Raw genomic sequence first — 24058 nt, forward strand, 5'->3', positions numbered from 1 at the left:
CACAAGCTCCTATTGAGCCTATACTATATGGTCCATAAATGGTCGGTGATAGTACTAGTAGTGAGCTTCATCCCTCAGCTCTTGGATCATCCATTTATCATGTGGCCTGATTGTTGCCTCCTTGGATAGCATATCGGCAGCTGTGTTGCTTTCCCCGAAGATAGCGCAGCTTCAATAGCTGCCCTTGACCTAGTCAGAGGAGGAGAGGGTGGCCGAAATGATGCTTTTCTGCGCTTCTTCGAGGTCTCCAAGGTCAGGGAATGCTTTATTGCTTCAAGGGTAGTGTGCTCCGCTGCTTCATGCGAAGGGTTGTGCCTTGTAGTTGCCTGTGGATTTTTTGTAGGAATTGTCTGCCCCTTGTTCCCATTCCTCGCTTTCCCATTTAGAGGGCAGTCCTTGAAGAGATGACCCACTTTGTGGCAACACCTGCACCTAAATGGTACCCCTTCATAATCCAAGATCTGAATTCAAGTGAAATTCCTCCAACGTAGAGTCACTTGCTCCTGTAGACCTTCTCGGATGTCTATATGAACTAAGATCCTTGCGTAAGCCATGATTCCTGTGGAGAGGTATGACTTGTCGAATTCCAGGTAGGTGCCGAGTGAGTTCCCAATGCGTCTAAATATTTCCTCAAACCAGAATTGTAGCGGCAGGCCTGGGAGGTGAACCCATAGAGGCCTAGCCCCAAACTGTTCCTTCTCTGGATCGAAAAGGGGGCTCCATCTCCTCAGCAGCATAGGGGCCTACTCTAAATGCCAAAATGATGACAAGACCCAATTCGTATGCTTAGCCCGAGAAAATCACAAAGCAAACTAGTCGCGGACGAAGGTTTGTACAAAAGGTAACTTGGCCAGGTGCTGTCCCCAAATTTCTGCCACCCATTGTTTTAACCTAGCCGCCGTGTAATTCCTGCCCCAAACTCTGCCCACCAGGACTCGTTCGGCGTTGTCCATGGCTTCTCCCCACTGAATGTCTTCCTCCAAGATGATGATGACGTCGTGTGACCTTGCTTTTACACACTTTTGCCGTTTCTCGGGCCTATGTCCCGCGTTAGTGCCGCCCTCCTGAGGTCCACTGTGGGAAGGGTAAGTAGGGTTAGGGTTAGAGGGATTTAGATCAGGTCCAGAGGGGAAGGAGTCCGATAGGGGGGACATTTGTGAAACTGCCCGATAAGGGAAAAGATACTGGAGCAGAGGGGGTTGGACCATGAGAGGAAGGCAGTGGGTCACCGAGGGATGCAGTGGAAGGGTAGTGGGATCCGATGGATGGCTGAAGAGGAGGGCCACTAGAAGAGCAAGCAGCGAGATTAGGGCCAATGCAACAAGCCACGAATTGCAGGGAAGTCGGTGACGGAGGGGGCATAGCGAATGGCGGCCAGGAAGGAGGAACAACAGGAATAGTGATAACTAAGCAAGAGGGCCCTGTAATCACAGGTAGAGGAGCGATGGCCTCTGTCAGGTCGCGACTGAACGGAAAAAAAAAAACCTCCAAGCTTGCATGAGGGGTAGTCCAAATGGAGGCAACTTCGAGAGGTTCCTCTGAATAATCCATGAAATTCGGGTCAATGACTTCTCCGGGAGTTAACGCCAGCTGTCGCAAAAAACTGGGCTAACCGTCGTTGTAGGAGATCGACTGCTACGAGGGGGATAGGTGTGGGTACGACGTGGTCATGGAGAATATGCCTTATGCAGAGAATGGGGAACGGGGGAGCAAGTAACGACGTACAGGTGACGGCGCCAGGTGGGGTGGATGCTAGACTAGGTCGGGTGGAGGGTAGCACCAAGAGTCTGTAGGAAAACTAAACCCTAGCCCGTGTCGGGGTTGGGTCGTGACCTACGCCTCAATGCCTCCATCTCACCTTTGTTTCGTCTAATCCAATTTTTTGTTTGTTATATATATATATATATATATATTCTCTTTTTCTTTATTCTTTTTTTTTTTAATACATTGACCAAAAGTCAACTTCAACTGATGGTGGTCAAAGACCAAAACCACACTGATTGCGAAGCTACAGGAGAAACTTCAAAATCTTCTAATATGTGGTAAAAGCTTGGCCAATGGCTAGGATTTAAAACGAGGCTCTGATACCAATGTAACAAACATGGTCCGTCTACGTAGTGAAAATATTCAGAATATTTGGAATATACAAGTATCCATTGTAGGATTATACACACACACATACACAACATGAGATACGCTGAGATGATATTGATTACAAATGAGGGCCCACTGATACTTAGGCATGTGCCCCTTTATATGGTCATGTCCCTAGAGACTTGCCTCTTTAGTATACTAATCATTATTAACTATTAATTATTATATTCATAACAATTCTAGGGAAACAAAGTGAGAAAGAATGGGATTTTTTGAATGCACAGTCTCTTAGCCCTCCATGAGATTGAGAAGACAATGCCTAAATGGTCTAGAAAAGTCTTCTTTCCCTTAAGTTGGATTAGCATGCCTTCATTACAATAAAAAGAGAAATTGTTTTCCTTGGAAACATGACTTTATTGAACATCTCTAAAACTTTGTTTATGCCTTTCCAGAAATCCAACCATGTGGTTTCACCAAAGTTCAAACAAATTGGGTCTTTTGAATTTATTAGAATATTATGGGTCTAACCTAGCCTTAAGGCCATTTAAGCAACCTACTCCCCTTAGAGCATCCAAATAGGGAACACTTCTTCTTTTCATTCTGAAACTGGACCATGTTGAAATTTGAGAAACTAATCAATCAATTTTAAGGAATTCATCATCTATATAAATTCAAAACAGAATTCATCATCTATATAAGCCTAAAAGGTCAATCTTTCTTTAGTATCATATGAGGCGGGGGAATTGGGCAAGCCTAAAAATGAACCATCCAAGTTTAGCATCATTCTCAAAAACTCCTAAATTAGTTAGGTAAGAGCTTCTTCTTATAATTATTATCTTGGCATCATTCTCACAAATTCCTAAATTAATCAGGTAAGAACTTTTTCTTATAATTATTGTCATAAAACTGAGTAAAATTAAAATTATACACTTCCATATCTTCATAATTAAAAACATAAATAAAATCATTATATTAAAAAATTGAAGATCATATTTATAACTTGTGACTAGTGTACACAAACCAACTAGTATACACTTTACTTTATGAGTCATCCAAATTATAAATCTATTCCTAAATTTTCTGAAAACATAAATGGTTTTATATACTTTAATAATCTCCTTAATATTCTATGATGCTATTTTTATTTAGGTGTGTTACAAAGTATTTTATTTTTCGAATATAAATATTTTCACAAATTGTAGAGTATTTTAGATATAAACTATGCTGGAATTTGAAAATATCGTAATATTGCAATTATCACTATTTTATATATTATTATTATAATTTAAATAGCATTAACCACTGTTAAAAGAATTTTGTGGTTATGTTACGAAAATGTGCATTTCAAATGAACTTTATGAAAGCGCCACAAATGATCACTTCCTCTCGACTGAGAAGATTTCTACTTGTCGGTAGCAAGTCATACTATGTAAATATGGTGGTGATTAAAGGACAAAAATGATCTGTTATCGCTTGTGGAACCTTGATACTCGGCAATGACCATGGCGATGGCGGTGGCGACCGCACATCTTCGGTTTTCGCTGTTACCTTCCAAAATCTCCCATTATCCAAAAAATAGCAGACCTCTCCCCTTTCTCAAAATCTCTCCTATCATATTGTCCTTGCCTCGGACTATCTGTTTTAGCAGCTCTAGCACTAGCATTAAAGCGGAGCCAGATTTAGCGGAAGCAGAGTCGGATAATTCTCCAAATAATCAGACCAGGTGGAAACCCATTACAAAGAGGAAGGTGGCAATGCGTGTTGGTTACGTTGGGACTAATTACAGAGGCGAGTTACAATTCCTCATTTAGTGCTCTTTTGGATTATTCCAAGCCTCTGATTTCAACGGTGAAATACATTCATAAAATTGGTTTCAATGTAATATTTTTACTATCATTTTAAGTTAAATTATGAGCAGAATGGTCTTCAGCATTTAAGTGCTGAAATTGACCATATTGGTTTGTGCATTTTGCTGTATGGTCTTCAGCATTTAAGTGCTGAAATTGACCATATTGTTTTATGCATTTTGCTGTATGTAGTGGCACTTCCGGTATCATGTCTTACCTCATTCGCATCACCGGTTTTCCCATGATGTTGGGCAGTAACGGAATCCAATTGCAGGATGTGTTTTTTTAGTTGTGGGGGTAGTGAAACACCCTTTGTTTAGACAGAGAAGCTGTGAAACTCCATAGAGTGCACGAACGTGGTCCCTTTTTCCGCTTTATCATGGTCCTTTCTCGGGTGCGGCGCGTATGCCAGGACTCGAACATGGGTCATTCCGGTGGCAAGTGTCCTTACTTATCACTTGACCACAGCCCGTTGGACATGGGGATAGACCTTGTTGAAGTAATAAAAAACCATGATCAATTAATAATTGGGAATAAGCCTCCAGGTAAACTCACTTGGCAAGCAAATCAGAATGTAAAGAAAATGTGAGTATAAGGTCCTAGGTTCAAATCCTCTAAATGTTCAACCTGTGGCTGGACCTACAGAGTTTATAGTAGTTAATCCCCAGGGCAGCTCACTGGGCAATCCCATGAGAATGGACCTACAGAGTTTATAGTAGTTAATCCCCAGGGCAGCTCAGTGGGCAATCCCATGAGAATGTAAAATAAATACGAGTATAAGCTCTGATGCTCAAAACCTTAAATGTTAAACCAGTGGGCAGACCCACATAGAGTTTATAGTAGTCATTCCCTAGGGCAGCTCACTTGGCAAGCCCATGAGAATGTAATGTAAATGTGAGTATAAAGTCATATGTTTATTTTTTATTTATTTATTTATTTTGAATTTAGGATAATTGGTAACTGGTGAGAGTTATCCTGAACAGATCCAGGATCAAATCTAACTGGCTGCCACTATAAACCTAGGCTACGTGCAACAACCTACAAGCCGCACAATAGCAGGAAACTTATGCCTCAACAAGAGCCGAGATGTCCTCTATGGGGTCGCCTACTCTTCTAGTCAAGACACAATAGGTCAAATATATACTCAATGGGATTTGAACCCTCATTTCGTGCGTTTCACCCAGCAAAACTCATCGCTAAACCCCATATGTTTAAATCCCCTAAATGTTCAACTCGTGGCCAGACCCACATAGAACTTATAGCAGTTACGGATTCACCATGGTAAATAAATAAATAAGTTAGCAATCGGGTATTTGATTGAGGGCATAGCTTTTAGTCCATCATTACCTCATGAGATTTAATTTTAATAAAATCAGGAGTCCTCATAACAAGCTGCCACGGTGATAACCGGGTGCATGATATGTATGGAGTTACATTTGAGCTTTGATCTTTGCCAATTCAAACTTAAGATGGAATATCAAGTGTGCAGATTTAGGAAATCCAACCGTTGCATCCCTCACATAATCTTCGTATTCATGGTAGCATACCGCTATGAGTGCAAGGAGCTCGCAGACAGTTATCTCGTGCCAGTTGGCGCAGACAATTTATAGGGTAGAATACCTGATTATTGAATGGGGTCTAGTAGTGGATATATCAGTGGTGCTGTTTTGCTCTGTAGTAGCCCATGCTGGCTCCAGTTTATCTACCCGCATAAACCCATAACTGTAATTGAATTAACCCAAAAAATAAACAGAAATGTATATGTTATCAACAATACATTTCATATCCAGTACAGGGTAAATGGCAGCCACTATTGGGGCCAGTTGTTTCCAATTCTATAAAAAATATCCAGTACAAGTCCACAAGAGTGCAAACACATCTGACTTTGCATTACTACAAGGTGAAAACAAATTTTCAACAAAAAATGAAGGGGAAAAACTTGCCCTCCCACCAGCTACAAACCTGTTCCACCCTATAGTCTACTTGGGTTCAAACTTTTATTGGCAAGGTGAACATCAATGTTCTATTTTTAGCTTTTGGGTTGTTCTGAAAGTGTTTACACCATGATAGGGATGTGCTTCATGTGATATGGGCATGGTGAAATCCTAGCTCCTTGTTGTATCGAGTGTATTTTTGTTGATTGACATTTCAAGAGATTACTGTAGGTGGATGCTTGTCTTTGGGATATGTCCAAGAGGAGGCACATTTCTTATGGAGGTAGTTATCTTGTGTGGCATTGACATCTTATAGATGGTGCATGTATTGAGGAGGATTGAGTCGTGGCAGAGGATAAGGAGCTATCTTGTGGAGGAGTAATGAGCAATAGGAGGAAGTGTGCTTGGCCCTAGGAGCATCGCGACCACATGGTACATTCTAGGAGGTTGATCCTTACCTAGCACTGGACCCAAGGAAATTGCTTGTCTTGTGTAAGGAAAGAGAATTTGTTTTATTGTCTAAGTTGTTTCTCCATGGAGCTATAAAGTTGATGAACCTTCGTGTTCTGCTTGGCCCTCTGGTAGTGTGGGATGGGGTGCTTGGCTTGAGCGAGGTGTTATCACAATTTTAGTTAATGGTTTTCAGGCGCTGACAATTTCAGTGTTAGTGCCAATTTGTAAAAATAGTGTAAAAGCATTGACAGATAGAATATCAACACTATTGTAGGTTTGTAAAATAAAAATGTGCTTACAACCAAAGTAGCAGCGCAAATTTGTAAAAACGGCCAATTAAACGCTAACAACTGGAGTATCAGTGCCAAATGTAAAATTCAAAATTTTTATGTCCAAAGAAAAGCGCTGATGGAGCACACGTCAGTGAAGTAACGATAATCTATCAAGCGAGCGCTGACTAAGCAAATGGTGATATTACGTGAATGGATTTCGGGTTCTGCCGCCAAGAGGTAATTCTCAATTAAAAAATCATGATTGCACGGATTTTTTTTTTATGTAATTGCCAGTTAGGTTTATTATATGATTTACCGACTGCCACGCTTTGAAATCATTTCTTTCAAATGTTAAAAACCTGTATAATGCATGGTTAACCTGTTGTATGTTTTACGCAAAGAGGACAAGGTGTTAGTTATCTAGAAACCCCAAATCGAATCCCATTCTCGTTTTCGGTGCAAGTGTTTGACAGTGAAAATTATGGGAAGGAGCGGAAAGTTACACAGAGGAGAGCCCAAAGGACCTGACCTGCTTGAAGTCTACCCAGAAATTCATCAACATTTTCGAGAAGCAGGGTGGGAACAATTTTTCTTCCGCTGTACAGATTAGCACGATGGAGTTGCCAGGGCCTTCGCTGAAGGTTTTGATGGCCAACAAGTCAATGTTAGGGGTATTTCTTTTTTTGTTACCGAGGAGGTAATTGTAGAAGCCACAAGCCTCCCTGTAGATGGAGAACGAAGTTTTAAGAGTCATGTTTTGGCCGGAATCGATGTGCCGTTTTTCTTGAGGGATGAGTATAAGGATAAGTGCTGGTGTTCAGAGATCCAGAGATCTTGATTGAAGGATGAGTGGCATTGTCTCCTGCGTATCACACAATCCTACTTCATGTGCGAGGGACGCTTCAGTAGGGTAAATTTGTACCATTTATGGTGTTAGAAAATCAGAAAGGTATAAAGATTTTCTTATATAGATAAATACTTGTGATTCTTTAATCTTTATGTTCTTCTTTTATCTTTTAGTTCATCAAGCAATTACCAAAACAATAACATAAGGACAACAGATGTAGGCGGACAACTAGGGAAAAACCCCTATCTAGGGGAAAACCCAGTCAACAATTCTTCCTTCAATAGTTTCTCGAGATAATCCAAGACTCTAGACCCAGACAGAGACTCCCTCCACACCAAGTCAGCCCTCAATCCTTCTTGCAGATGACAACCCTTCATAAGCAACTTCGACCTGGCAGCATCAATAGCAACTTCAACCCAACAATAGTAGCAGCGACAACTTCGACCAAACTTGAAGAACTTCGATCTCCCTTGATACATTTCAGAACAGAGTGATAGTTGTCCCAAAATTTTGATCTTGAGGTCTTCTATCCTCCAAAAACTCGCACTCCTTTCCAGCTCCTTTTCTAGCCCATAACCTGTGAAAATTCCTGAATCTAACACATCAGAAACCCCTACTGCAATTACTGGTTTACAATCTCCTACTTGTTCTTTACATTAACAAGTTATTTAATTGCATAAACATCGAAGTAAACACTATTGCAACCTTCACAAATATACAGATCATGCACTGAAATAAACTGAGACAATAACACAGGGGACACTGTTATTTTTGGACAATCGTTCCGGCAAAATCCAATGCGGGAAAACCGATGCAACAGATATGAGGGTTTTATTATTAAGCAGATTTCGTGAATACAACTAGGGTGCCAAAAATGGCTCACACAACAGAGAATATCCTCAACAGTAGTACCTTTATCCGGAGACAAATATACCGGCAAATCAGCAATTGGATGATCAAACCCTACAGTGACTCCGACTGTTCCGTATGCTGGACAGCGAAAGCTGCTCCAAGCACTGCTCAGGAACTGCGTCACTCCTCTAGGATCCGCGTCACCCTCTCCCGACTCAGAGTTTGTTGATCTGCTCTCAGTCTGCCCCACAGAATCTCCCTAGTGCTGCCTCTGAGGCCCAGCGTCCGCCTCTACGACTTTTGCATCAGCCTCTGCATCCTCTGCGTCAGCCCTTCTAGTGTCTGTGCTGTCTCTCCTGGCACTTTGCTGAAACGCCCCTCGCTGCAACTTTGATCACTAACTCGATTTCCTTAGCAAACCTTGCCCCAGAAAATCGAATTGTTGATCTCTCTTGGTGTGTCTCCAACTAACCCTCAAGCCTCCTCTTATACTTTTCCCATTGACGATTCAATGGCCGAGATTAAGTCCCTAATCAACAACTAAGATTAGAACTGGCTTGATCCTTGTCACTTAGAACTTTCTCACCCATATTATATTAATACACATTAATATTTTTATTTTCCTAAGTTTAGACTTAGGAACCCATTAAAAATATTAATTATTTTAATATCTCTTCATCCGGGTGGAATTTCTCCAAACGATTTCTGGGTCTTGGAGATCTCATGTGCCTTAGCCTCTCCACCAATTTTCAAGGCTAGAGCACATCCAATGCTACCCAAAATCAACACTCCCTCTTAGCAAGGAATGTGCTCTAGCAATGCTTCACCATAGAAGCATCACACTGATCCTCCGCATCGGTCCTCTATGCTGATGCTTGGCCTGCTGCCCCACATCCACTGCACTACTGCTTCCTATACTGTTGCCCATGACACTACCACTGCCACTGCTACATCTGTACTGCAGCTCCCTCTCAAAATGTTGCCTCATGCTGCCCATAACACTGCCACTGCTAACTGCTGCACTACAACTTAGTTACCGAGAAGTAAGTAACTGACTTCACCCAAACACTGACATCCTGGTCAGTCTGGAAGCCTCGTGATGCTGAAGCTACCTCTGCTGCTATCCTGTGCTCCCTCTGCTGCCACTGCGCTGCTGCAACCTCTTCTGTGCCTCTCGCACTGCTGCAACCTCCACTGCGTTGCTATAGACTTCTGCACTCTAGCACTGCCTTGCCGCTCCATCACACCTTGCTCCACCCGACACTTGTCATCATGCTATTGTATTTAAGGGCTCCTATCGCTGGATGTGATCCAAGAGTTTGGGCACCTCAAGTATCTTGCCCAACTTCTGTAGTCCTCTGGACCACAACTCTATGCCTCCCCACCTCTTCTTTAGAGGCACATGAGCACTCATGGCACAATCGTCATTAGCCTCGACATCCTTCTCCGCCTTTGCTGGCGCAACCTTTGAGTCAGAAGCTTCTCCCTTGCCTTTCTTCCCGGGGCAGTGAGAGGCATAATGTCCCAGCTCCCCATAGTTGAAGCACTTGACCTTGGAGATGTCTTTCTTCTTCCTCTTCTGTACTCCCTGCTGTCCCGCTGATGTGAGAGCTGCATCCTCCTTCTCCTTCTTGATTCGAACTCCCTTACCGCTACTCCCTGCATTGGTCAATCTCCTGCTGTCGAAGAGCTGCCCACATCTACTTCCAACTGGGGAGAGTCGCTCTGCCTAAAATGCTTTGGACAAATGTCTCCCACTCCTTGGAGACACATTCAGGGCAGTGCTAACCATGAACTCTGGATCCAGTGTAGACCCCACGGAATTAAGCTGGTTGCGAATCCCTTGCAACTTGAGAAGGAAGGGATCTATCTCCTCCTCTTTCTGCATCTGACATAACCTCAGCTGATTTTTCAATAACATCTTCCACTGCACGGAAGAGCCTTGGTATTAGGTGGTTAGGGTCTGCCACATCTCCCTTGTTGTGTTCTCAGCAATATGTGGTATTACATGATCCTTGACCCCGTCTAGGATCATGCATTTCTCCTTCGCCTGAGCCTCCTCATACTTCTCATTTGCATCAGGGTCAACTGGGATAGCTACTGTTCTCAAGGCATAGTCCTTGATGTGATGTTTATCCAGGATTGCCAGGATCCTGGCCTTCCAGATGACAAAATTTGAAGCCCCGTCCAATCTGTCCTAATCCCTTCTCCTTCGCCTGAGCCTCCTCATACTTCTCATTTGCATCAAGGTCAACTGGGATAGCTACTGTTCTCAAGGCATAGTCCTTGATGCGATGTTTATCCAGGATTGCCAGGATCCTGGCCTTCTAGATGACAAAATTGGAAGCCCCGTCCAATCTGTCCTGATCCCTCAATCCGTTCACTGCCATCTCTGCTCCTCTTCTCTAGACTCCCTCTGAGTCTTGATTTCCCTCTCGGAAATCCTCTGGCCAACTGTCGAATCACTCCTCTCCAATCCTCCTTTGCCACTGCAACCCGGATCTAGATTTCTTGGCTAGAAATCTGTCGAGGTAGTGCTTCCCTCTACCTTGGTTCAGTCTCCTTAGACACTATTTTGCACTAACAGAAACAACGTCCCACCAGCTCCACAAATCAAAATCTGCACAACTCCCTTAGCCTCGACAACTCGAAGAATCTGAGCCCTTTAGGCTTTGCGCAATCTCTGCGTGGGTTGAATCTGCTCCTCCCGGCCAACTGCGTCAATCCTTCCTGGCTCAGAAAGATGATGTGGCTCTGCATGAACTTGATTTTCCCTCCTTTGCCTCTGCGCTGGCCTTGATGGCTGACACAGCCATTGTGTGGGCTCCTCCTAACTACTGCGTCTTCCTCTCCCGGCTCAGAATTCTGACATAGGCACTACGTGAGCCTTTGCATCACACTCTCTGCACTGCGTCACTCCTCCTCTTGCCTCTTCAGCTCTGGAACAACGCTGTCTCTTGGGACAGCTGCTTCTCTGCTGCAAATTCTCAGATTTCTCAACTGGTGTCTTCAGTCGCCTATGATCTACAATTGCTCTGATACCATGTGAAAATTCCTGAATCTAACACATCAGAAACCCCTACTGCAATTATTGGTTTACAATCTCCTACTTGTTCTTTACATTAACAAGTTATTTAATTGCATAAATATCGAAGTAAACATTACTGCAGCCTTCACAAATATACAAATCATGCACTGAAATAAACTGAGACAATAACACAAGGGACACCGTTATTTTTGGACAATCGTCCCTGAAAAAACCCAATGCGGGAAAATCGATGCAACAGATATGAGGGTTTTATTATTAAGCAGATTTCGTGAATACAACTAGGGTGCTAGAAATGGCTCACCCAACAGAGAATATCCTCGGCAGTAGTACCTCTATCCGGAGATAGATATTCTGACAAATCAGCAACCGGATGATCAAACCCCACAGTGACTCTGGTTGTTCCCTATGCTGGACAACGAAAGCTACTCCAAGCACTGCTTAGGAATTGCGTCACTCCTCCAGGAGCTGCGTCACCCTCTCTCGACTCAGAGTCTGTTGATATGCTCTCAGTTTGCCCCACATAATCTACCCAGCGCTGCCCTTGAGGCCTAGCGTCAGCTGCGGCTTCTGCGTCCTTTGTGTCAGCTCTATGGCCTTTGCGTCAACCCTTCTAGGGCCTGCGTTGTCTCTCCTGGCACTGTGCTGCCTCTCTGCTATGTACTCTTCAACCTCGGATGAAAATCCCTTGCTGAACTGCCCCTTGCTGCAACTCTAATCACGAACTCAATTTCCTTAGGAAATACTGCCCCAGAAAATCGAATTCTTGATCTCTCTTGGTGTGTCTCCAACTGACCCTCAAGCCTCCTCTTATACTTTTCCTGTTGACGATTCAACGGCCGAGATTAAGTCCCTAATCAATGGCTAAGATTAGAACTGGCTTGATCCTTGTAACTTAGAACTTTCTCACCCATATTATATTAATACACATTAATATTTTTATTTTCCTAAGTTTAGACTTAGGAACCCATTAAAAATATTAATTATTTTTAGTATCTCTTCATCCGGGTGAAATTTCTCCAAACGATTTCTGGGTCTTGGAGATCTCATGCGCCTTAGCCTGTCTCCAAATTTTCAAGGCTAGAGCACATTCGATGCTACCCAAAATCAACATAACAAACTTCACACTTTTCCAACTTCCAGCTTTAGAGATCGAACTGTGAGAGAGAAAGAGATGCTCCAAATGAATTCGAACTGCCTTGTATTTATAGCCTTCCAGAGATGTCAAATTACTTGCCTTGAGGTCGACTTGATCTTGTTGAAGCCGACTTGGTGTGGAGGAGACTAAATTCAATTTTGACTAAAAAAGAATTCTTTTTACATGATTCGAAAACCCAAGAAGGGTCTCTTTTAATGTACAATGACTCTAATGACTCAGAATAAATCCTAGAAGTCCTCAATCGGGAATTTGATCTAAAACATGATGACCCAAGCATGAAACCCATGCTTTAATAAGTTAATAATACTAATAAAAATATTTTCTTCATTATTTTGATAAGTACATCTCAAATATATTTATGAAGACTGAACCTAGTTACAAATTTCAACACTTCCTCTTAACTAGGTATGTATTCATTAGTACAAGTACAAGGAAGATACCACAAATTCTGGCCCCGCATCACCCAGCAGCGCAAGTGTGTCCTGCTGACGCCTCGAATCAAGCTTTTGTTGCGACATGCTATGTTTTCTCCCCCATTGCTAGTAGGTTGATGGGTCGCACGCCCGGCACACATGTTAAGGTCTGGCAGATCTATCTTTCTTCCCCTCTTCATAACACATGAACCATGAAGAATTTTAGGCACCACAATGCCATGGACTAGATTCCTGACTAGGGCAATCTATCCAATGTCCTCCAACAGTTTAGGCACTGCAATGCCATGGACTAGATTCCTGATCAGGGCAATCTATCCAAGTGGGACTAAGATGGACTAAAGATTTCAGCCCCTCTTGGTACCATCAGGCTTACTTACTAACCATCAACCCAGGGATCTAAGTGCGCATTCGAGGTCAGAGCTCCATGACCAACGCCACCCTCCCTACTTTTGGAAACTAGACATCAACACAAGGTGTCGACCAAATGTCCTCCCAGACAATGCCTTACACACAAAGCCTCAACTTATCAATTATTTCAATCGGTAACTAATCCTCCCTGATCAAACAGATCAAGAACAAATCTCTCCAATCAATTTGATTGACAACACTTAAGCATGTGAAAACATGCTGTCAGACTTCTGATAGATTTACCTGTACAAACACAACCCCAATCAGTTACAAAATTTCAAATGTACATAAATAGATACAAACCATCGGGGTCTTCTAGACAACTTGATGTTGCTTCTCAACTTTTCACAATAGGACTTAGAGCTTTCTCAATGAATCTTGACAGAAGATTCTTCAACCATGCAGCTTCCTTTCCTACTTCTCATGCAACAACATATTTCATAAATCGATCCGCTTTTCTTATCTCAGCAACCCTTCAAAATACATTCTCCAATTTCTTCTATCAAGGTGTCCATCATGACTATGATATGACCTCCCTCTCAACTAGGGAGATTCCTTTCATCCAAGCTCCCTCTCAATCTAGGGAGATTTCTTTCATTCAAGCTCCCTCTTAACCTAGGGAGATTTCATCCAGGCTCCCTCTTAACTTAGGGAGTTCTACTTCTTTTCTATGACATCGAAGAATCTTTCATGGCTTCCATCCTTCTCATCAGAGTTATCATGATCATCATCATTCACATCATGCTTATCATATCAACTTTTCTTTACGAACATCTTCACCATCTTGAAGATCATGTACCTGCACAACTTAGATAGCAAGTACAACCAAATCTATAGAAGCATGAAGTTAACCATATCAAAATCATGGAAGCATTCAACATTATATATCAAATGCCCAAACTTAATTGCAAACAAGAGACGCATACTCTTGAACTTCTTGCTAGGGTTTTTGTCATAAACCCTAGACTACTTTATCAGGACTTTGAGCATTTCATAACAACTATTACATCTAGGGTTTCAATGTATCTTCCAGAGGTATGACATACCCTACTACATCATATAGCAAACCCTAGAAACAATTCAAGCAAATATAGATCTACAATTTATCTAACAACTTTCAGAATTCATATGTTAGACTTCCTACTAGGATTTCATACAAACCCTAGATTTCATATATGAGATTTTAACAATCAAAACCAATCACAACTCAACTCAAAGTAATAACATGACTAACTTTCACTAGGGTTTGTTGCAAACCCTAGATTTTCTCAAACAATCAATCATACCTAAAGCTCAGATTTCGACAACCTTACACAAATCTCAAATTATCACATTGTCATAAGAGATTTGGACTTCTACTAAGGTTTAATTACAAAACCCTAGAATTCACAAATACTATCATCCTAGAGAATCAAACTTTAGCTAGGGCTTCGTTCCAAACCATAGGATTCATGACCATCAACAATTAGGTCAAGTCATATATCTAGGATTCCATCATCATGCAAAAGCATATCATGACATGTGTTAGTCAAACCCATCTACACAAATATCAATAAGAGTTAGACATATAACAAACTTGATTAGACTAGGGTTTGATCAGACACACACATCCCAAGAAAGTCATTTCTAGGACATTATAAGGGGCTTGCTTACACACCCTACCAAACCCTAATGATCTAGGTTTCAATACAAAACATGGCAAACCCTATATTACCAATACTTCTAAGGTTCGGGATTTCAGACATTATCATTCAACCCTAACAAGTTAGAGTTTCCATAACTATACAAAAACCCAAAACATGACTCCATCAAAACATCAAACATTTTCTTTCAACAATAACCCTAAGTAGGTTAGGGTTCCACACACAATCATTGACATACCCTTAAGTTAGGGTTTTTCACAATGAACCTTTCTAGGGTTCCACAAAAATAATCAAAGATATGAGGAGAGTAGATTTATCTAATGATGAATCACCCAATCAAGAATCTTTAAGATTCAAGAGAGCTAGACAAAAAGATGTTAGTAATAGTTTATCAAGAATGAATATGGAGAGAGCAAAACTTGTAATTCAAAACATACCTCTTGTTTCTTAACAAACCTTGTAATTCCAATGCTTTGTTTTTGTGAGGCCTTCTTCCTTGAGTCTTCAACAAGTTTTTCTAAACAAGGAAAAATAAGAGTAGAAATGTGATTAGTATTCACTGCAAACAAAATTGGATAAGTAAGGAAAACTAAAAATGAAAATGGTAATAGGATACTTATCTTTGGAGGTTGGTGAGGGCTCCCTCCAAGCTTGACGGATACCTGTAACCTTAAGAAAAAATAAAAATGTCTTTCCAAAATATGTTATGTAGGAATTTACAGGGTAAGTTCCTTAGATAGAACACCAAAGGACACCGCTCAAAAACAGATCACAGATCAGTACACCAGTATTCTTGACGTGGTTAAAACTAGTGTTGCGAAAATCGCGATAACATAAAAAAATCACGATTTTTTCATTTTCTCGATAATATCGTGCGATTAATTCAATGATTTTTTTCATTTTGAAGAAATAAGGATTTAATCCCGTTTTTTTCCCGAAAAATCACGATTTTTTGGGAAAAAATCTTGATTTTTTTTGCCGATTTTTACGATTTTATCCCTCGCCGATTTACTCCCGATAACGATTTTCGCAACATTGGTTAAAACCCGCGAAGAGGGAAACAGTCCATGACCTGAGCCAACGCGACCACTTCAGGCAATTTATTAATGTAAAAGAAAGAAAATTTACATAAGCTTCTCTCATAAACGGTCACCTAGCAAATGACTCTCCGTGCTCTTTAAATAGAGATCATGGACCATTTCGGTGTTAAGCCACGAATCAAGTGTCGGCAATATCAATGAGAGAATGAACCATCAGAGCACTTCATGTTTAGAACATATCATGACCGTCAGATTGTAAGTTACAAAAATTACATACTAAAGAAACACACTTTACCTAACTATACACTAGACCAAGTTATACTTAATTATTTCCTACGTGTCGGAATATCTTAACATCCCTCCTTAAGAACAACTTGGGATAGGATTGAAGGATGTACAAAGATGACACAATAGGAGAAGGAAGGAGGAATTAGAGCCTACCCCCCTTAGTGACAACTTCCTGAACTCCAACCATAGATTGTAGTTTAGTAAACTTTGCCTCTGTGAGAGCAGAGATGTCTGCAACTTGATTATTGGTTGAACAATATTGCACTTCAAGAACATGGTCATGAATGAGCTTTCTGATGAAGTGCATGTGTCGTTCAATGTGTTTTCTGCGCTAATGTTGGATTGGATCTTTGCATAGTTGAATGGCACTTTGATTATCACACCAAAGTGTAGTCGGATGCTGCTGATGAAAACCAAACTTTGACAAGATCTGACGAAGCCACAAGGCTTCCTTACTAGCTTCAATGACACCACGATGTTCTGCTTTTGCTGAAGAAAGAGAAATGGCACTCTGTTTCTTGCAAGCCCTTGTAATAGGTCCAGAACCAAGAGTGAAGACATATCCTGCAGTAGATTTCCGATCATCAAGGTCACCAGCCCAATCAGAGTCAGTGAAACCAACCAATAGAGGAGATGCTTCTGCACTGTAATGAATTCCAAACTGAACTGTACCTTGAACATAACGAAGTATTCTTTTAGCTGCTTTCCAATGACTTTCATGTGGGTTTTGCATAAACCGAGCAACAAGGCCAACAACAAAGGAAAGGTGAGGACATGTATGGGTCAAATACATAAGTTTTCCAACAAGCTGATGGTATAAGGTAGCATCAACTTCAGGGGAAGTACAAGTGATTGAAAGTTTGGCTTCAGATTGAAAGGGAGAAGGGGCTGGCTTACAGTCTTCCATGTGCAAGTGGCGTAGAAGATCACATACATACTTGGACTGGGAAAGGGAAATACCTTCTTTGGATCGCAAGACTTGAAGACCAAGAAAATAATGCAAGTGTCCTAAGTCTGTCAATTCAAATTGCTTTTTAATGCTAGACTTGACATGGTTTATAAGGTTGGGATCACTACCAGTAAGGATAAGATCATCAACATAGAGAACAAGAATGATAAGGGACTTCACCAATTTCTTGGTGTAGACAGTATTTGTTGAAGTTTCTAAGTCTACTAGTTAGAAACCCTCCATGCACTTTACTGATTTATTCCTACCTACTTGTTCCATTACTTAACAAGTTATTTACAATGTAAATATTGAAAATAAACACTAGTGCATGCTCAACATATTATAGATCATCAACTGAAGGAAACAAAAACAATCACACCAAATGACACCGTTATTTTTGGATTAATGTCCTTGGAAAAACCCAATGCAGGAAAACCGGTGCAACTATCTTAGGGTTTTTTTATTAAGCAATTTCAGAGTACAATCTGGGTGCCAAATCCAGCTTACCCAACAAAGAATGCCCTTGGCAGTAGTACCTCTCAGTCTGAGACAGATGTCCCGACTGAAACCCCATATAAGCCCTTCGGCAGTTCCTCAGCTCCAATCTACCCCAGAAACCCCAGCCTCTGCCTCTCTGGACTGCGTCAGACTCTCTCTGCCCAGCGCTGGCCCTGTGTCACCTTGAATAGGCCTGCGTCAGCCTCAGGAGGCCCTGCATCAGCCTTTTGGCCCTCTATGTCAGCGACATTGGCCTCTCTGAAGCACTGCGTAGCTCCTGGCTGCCTCTACGTGGCCCTGCATGAGCCCTGGTTGCTACTGCATCGCTTTCTCTGGCTCCTGCGCTGATCCCCTGGCACTATCTCTGCCTCTCTGTCTCTCTGTACTCATTGCCCCTTAGCTGCAACTCTAATCACTGATTCTATCTCTTAGCAAACCCCGCTCTAGAGAATAGAATGAATGATCATCTGGTGTACTCTCCAAGTGACCCTCAAGCCTCCTCTTATACTTTTCTTGTTGACACATCAACGGCCGAGATTAAGTCCCTAATCAATGGCAAAGATTAGATTTGGCTTGATCCATGTCGTTTGGACCATTCTAACACAGTTTCATATTAATACACATTAATATTTTATTTTCCTTAAGTTTAGTCTTAGGGACTCCATTAAAAATATTAATTATTTTAATATCTCATGAACTGTTTAGAATCTTTCCAAACCCCTTTCTGGGTGTTGGAGATCTCATGCGCCTCAACCTCTCCACCAAATTTCATGGCTAGAGCACATTCGATGCTACCCCAAATCAACACTCCCTCTTAGTGAGGACTGTGCTCTAGCAATACTCCTCAATGAATATTACTCTGATCATCCGACATCGGTACTTGTGCTGATGCTAGGCCTTCTTGCCCAACATCCTCTGCACTGCTGCATCCTGTACTGCTGCCCATGGTTCTGCGATTGCTGCATCTGTACGACAACTCCCTCTTTATCTGTGTTGTTTGGTCCTTTCTGCGAGCACTGCACCTCCTCTCATCATGTTGCATTGTGTTGCCCACTGCTGCCCTGCAACTCAGTTACTGAGAAGTAAGTAACTGATCTCCCAATCTGACCTCCGCTGATGCTGAAGCTCCCTCGGCCGCTGACAAGTGCTCCCTCTCTGATGTTGAATTTTCTAAGTTTACTTAGTTAGAAACCCTCCATGCACTTTATCTGATTTATTTCTACCTACTTGTTATTTTCCTTAACAAGTTATTTACAATGTAAATACTGAAAATAAACACTAGTGCATGCTCAACATATTACAGGTCAACAACTAAAAAGAAACAGAAACAAACACACCATATGACACCATTATTTTATGTGGGAAAATCGGTGCAGCTATCTGAGGGTTTTCTTATTAAGCAATATCAGAGTACAATCTAGGTGTCAAAACTGGCCTACCCAACAGAGAATTTCCTTGGCAGTAATACCTCTTAGGTTTTGACAAATCTATTGGCTGAAACCCTGGATAATCCTTCTGGCAGCTACTCAGCACCAATCTGCCCTAGAAACCCCAACGTCTGCCCAATTTGGACTGCGTCAGCCCCTCTCTTAGCCCAGCGCTGGCCCTGCATCAGCCTATCTTGGCTTGCGTCAGCCCCAGGAGGCCCTGCGTCAACTCTTTGACCCTCTGCGTCAGCTACGCTGGCCTCTCTGGTGCTCTGCGCAGCACTTAACTACCTTTGCGTGGCCGTGCATGAGCACTGGTTGGTCCTGCGTCACTCTCCCTGGCTACCGTGTTGCTCTCCTGACACTATCTTTGCTTCTCTGTCTCTTTGTACTCAATGCCCCTCAGCTGCAACTCCCGATCACTGAGTCTATCTCTCTTAGCAAACCCCGCTCTAGAGAATAGAATGACTGATCACTCTGGTGTATTCTCCAAGTGACCCTCAAGCCTCCTCTTATACTTTTCCTGTTGACATATCAACGACCGAGATTAAGTCCCTAATCAACGACTAAAATTAGATCTAGCTTGATCCATGTCTTTTGGACCATTCTAACACAGATTCATATTAATACACATTAATATTTTATTTTCCCTAAGTTTAGACTTAGGGACTCCATTAAAAATATTAATTATTTTAATATCTCCTGATCTGTTTAGAATCCGCCCAAACCCTTTCTGGGTATTGGAGATCTCATGTGCCCCAATCTCTCCACCAAATTTCGTGGCTAGAGCACATCTGATGCTACCCCAAATCAACACTCCCTCTTAGCGAGGACTGTGCTCTAGCAATACTCCTCACTGAGTATTACTCTGATCATCCGACATCGGTACCTGTGCTAATGCTAGGCTTTCCTGCCCAACATCTTCTGCACTGCTGTATCCTGTACTACTGCCCATGGTTCTTCCACTACCATTGCTACATCTGTAAGACAACTCCCTCTGCATCCGTGCTGCTGCTGGTCCTTTCTCCTAGCACTGCATCCGCACTGCACCTTCTCTCATCATGTTGCATCGTGCTGCCCACTGCTGCACTGCAACTCAGTTACTGAGAAGTAAGTAACTGATCTCCCAACTGACCTCTCTGTTGGGCTAGAGACACCCACTAATGCTGAAGCTCCCTTTGCCGTTGACAAGTGCTCCCTCTTTGACCTCTGTGCTGCTGCAACAACTTCCTACATCTCTCATTGTTGCACACCTCTCTGTGCTATCCTGCACTGGTCCAACACTCCCGTGCCTCTCGCATTACTGCAGTCTGCTAGCCTCGCGCTGTCTCGGGACTCCTGCACTGTAGCTCTCTCTGTCGCTTCATCCGCATCCGTCTCTACTCGACTCTAGCCAGTTCTGCTACTCCTCTTCGGGGCTCTCGTAGCAAGGTCTAATCCAAGAGGCTGGGTACCTCGAGGATCCTGCCCCTCATCGCCTGTAGTTCTCCTGACTACAGCTCGATGTCTCCCCACTTCCGCTCAAGTGGTGCATATGCACTCATGGCACAGTCATCGTCTGTCAAAACTTCCTTCTCTGCCCGTGCTAGCGCTGCCTTAGTCTCGGAAGACTCTCCCTTACTCTTCTTCCTTGGACACTGGGTTGCATAATGACCCAGATCCCCACAGTGGAAGCACTTGATCTTGGAGAGATCTTTCTTCTTCCTCTTTTCCTGCTTTCCCTCAGATGCTAGGGCCACGTCTTCCTCCTCCTGCTTGACTTTGATCGCCTTGCTGCTGTTACCTGTCTTCGACTGTCGTCTAATCTCTCCCTGGCAAAGAGCTGCCCACATCTCGTCCCAAGGTGGAAGTGTCCTTCTGCCCAGTATACTCTGGACAAATACCTCCCAATCTTCTGTGACATCATTCAAGGCTGTCCTCACCATCAACTCTTGATCCGGTGTCGCCCCTATAACAGTCAACTGATCTCAGATCTCATTCAGTCCTCCGAGGAAGGTGTCAATGATTGTCCCTTCTTCATTTGATACGACCTCATCTGATTCTCAAGAAGCATTCTTCTCTGCACAAAAGTATGCTGGTACAGCTTCTTCAGAGCCTCCCACATCTCAAATGTTGTTTCCTTCTCGGTTATGTGTGGTACTACATGATCCTTGACCCCGTCAAGGATAATGCTGTTGGCTTTCGCCATCGCCTCCTCGTACCTGTCATTATCACTGGGGTCGACTGGGACAACTATTACCTTTAAGGCGAAGTTCTTGACACGATTCTTGTCAAGTATGGATAAGATTCTGGCCTTCCAGACTACGAAGTTCGATGCTCCGTCTAGTCTATCCTGGTCTCTTACTCCGTGTAGTGCCAAGATGCTCCTTTACTTCCCTCCTGGAAGTTCTCTATTCGACTCCTCTGAGTCTCTACTTCCCGTCTGGAAGTTCTTTTTTGGACTCCCTTTGAGTCCTGATTTCCTTCCTGGGAATCCTTCTGCCGCTTGTTGAGATGCCCTCTACTCTGATCGTCTTGTGCAACCGCAACACTGATCCGGGTTCCTTGGCTAGAAACCTCGGTAGCAACTCCTCTGGCGCTGCTCTGTCAGGTACTGTTTTGACTACAATACCTCACCAGCTCCACTATGGAATATCCCTTCAATGTTCTAAACCCCAACAACTGCCTATCTGTGGACTGCATCAGCCCCTCTCTGCATCACGCTGGCCCTGCGTCACCCTGGATGGGTTTGCTTCAGCCCTCTGGCCCTCTGCATCAACAACGCTAGCCTCTCAGAGGCTCTGCGTATCTCCCGGCTGCCTCCGCGTGGCCCTGCGTGAGCCCTTGCTGGCTCTGTGTCACTCTCCTTGGCTGCTGCGTTGCTAGAAACAACTTCTGTCACCTCGGGACAATTGTTTTCTGCTGCTATTGCTCCGCTCGGTTGATGTCCTTTAGTCCTCCTGTGATCTGCAATCACCCTCTGATACCATGTCGAAGTTTCTAAGCTTACTTAGTTAGAAACCCTCCATGCACTTTATCTGATTTATTTCTACCTACTTGTTATTTTCCTTAACAAGTTATTTACAATGTAAATACTGAAAACAAACACTAGTGCATGCTCAACATATTACAGATCAACAACTAAAAAGAAACAGAAACAAACACACCAGATGACACCATTATTTTTGGACTAATGTCCCCGAAAAAACCTAATGTGAGAAAATCGGTGTAGCTATTGAGGCTTTTCTTATTAAGCAATATCAGAGTACAATCTGGGTGCCGAAACTGGCCTACCCAACAAAGAATTTCCTTGGCAGTAATACCTCTTAGTTTCTGACAAATCTACAGGCTGAAACCCCGGATAATCCTTCCAGCAGCTACTCAACACCAATCTGCCCTAGAAACCCCAGCGTCTGCCCAATCTGGACTGCATTAGCTCCTCTCTTAGCCCAGCGCTGGCCCTGCGTCAGCCTATCTTGGCTTGTGTCAACCCCAGGAGGCCCTGCGTCAGCTACGCTGGCCTCTCTGGTGCTCTGTGCAACACTTAGCTGCCTCTGCGTGAGCACTGGTTGCTCCTGCGTCACTCTCCCTGGTTACTGCGCTGCTCTCCCGACACTATCTCTGCCTCTCTGTACTCAATGCCCCTCAGCTGCAACTCCCGATCACTGATTCTATCTCTCTTAGCAAACCCCGCTCTAGAGAATAGAATGACTGATCACTCTGGTGTATTCTCCAAGTGACCCTCAAGCCTCCTCTTATACTTTTCCTGTTGACATATCAAAGGCCGAGATTAAGTCCCTAATCAACAACTAAGATTAGATCTGGCTTGATCCATATCTTTTGGACCATTCTAACACAGATTCATATTAATACACATTAATATTTTATTTTCCCTAAGTTTAGACTTAAAGACTCCATTAAAAATATTAATTATTTTAATATCTCCTAATTTGTTTAGAATCTGCCCAAACTCTTTTTGGGTATTGGAGATCTCATGTGCCCCAACCTCTCCACCAAATTTCGTGGCTAGAGCACATCTGATGCTACCCCAAATCAACATCTGACCTCTGCGCTGCTGCAACAACTCATCTCGCACTGTTGCACACCTCTTTGTGTCATCTTGCACTGGTGCAACACTCTTGTGCCTCTTGCACTGCTGCAACCTGCTAGCCTCGCGCTGTCTCAGGACTCCTACACTGTAGCTCTCTCTGCTGCTTCATCCACATCCATCTCTACCCACATCAACCAATCCTGCTACTCCTTTTCGTGGCTCTCGTAGCAAGGTCTAATCTAAGAGGCTGGGTACGTCGAGGATCCTGTGCCTCATCGCCTGTAGTCTGCTTGACTACAGCTCAATGTCTCCCCACTTCTGCTCAAGTGGCGTGTGTGCACTCATGGCACAGTCATCGTCTCTCTCCACTTCCTTCTCTGCCCTTGTTGGCGCTGCCTTAGCCTCGGAAGACTCCCTTACTCTTCCTCCTTGGACACTGGGTCACATAATGACCCAACTCCCCACAGTGGAAGCACTTGATCTTGGAGAGATCCTTCTTCTTCCGCTTTTCTTTCTTTCCCTCAGATGCTAGGGCAACATCCTCCTCCTCCTGCTTGACTCTGATCCCCTTGCTACTTCTTCCCACCTTTGACTGTCGTCTGATCTCTTCTTGGCGAAGAGCCGCCCACATCCCATCCCAAGGTGGAAGTGTCCCTCTGCCCAGTATACTCTGGACAAATACCTCCCAGTCTTTTGAGACAGCATTTAGGGCTGTCCTCACCATCAATTCCTGATCCGACGTGGCTTCTATAGTAGTCAACTGATCTCGGATCTCATTCAATCCTTCGAGGAAGGTGTCAATCGGTTCTCTCTTCTTCATCTGATGTGACCTCAACT

The 24058-nt window shown here is 43.1% G+C and overlaps 1 protein-coding gene across 3 annotated transcripts in view; it reads left to right on the forward strand.

Moving 5' to 3' along the window:
• The first annotated feature begins 3444 nt into the window (after positions 1–3444).
• LOC149138545 (putative tRNA pseudouridine synthase) overlaps positions 3445–24058 on the forward strand; it is a 320977-nt gene continuing 300363 nt past the window's right edge. Inside the window, exon 1 of one of the 3 annotated variants that reach the window (XM_089449525.1) lies at positions 3445–3882. In XM_089449525.1, the coding sequence (XP_089305651.1) occupies positions 3591–3882 (292 nt within the window). In that variant the 5' untranslated portion in view covers positions 3445–3590. The remainder of the gene's footprint in view (positions 3883–24058) is intronic. The other 2 variants (XM_089449523.1, XM_089449524.1) reach the window with 2 other exon arrangements.

The sequence above is a fragment of the Pinus tabuliformis genome, chromosome X (assembly GCF_031772625.1).
Source record: "Pinus tabuliformis cultivar Carrire ecotype Pingquan chromosome X, CPIR1, whole genome shotgun sequence".
NCBI lineage: Eukaryota > Viridiplantae > Streptophyta > Pinopsida > Pinales > Pinaceae > Pinus > Pinus tabuliformis.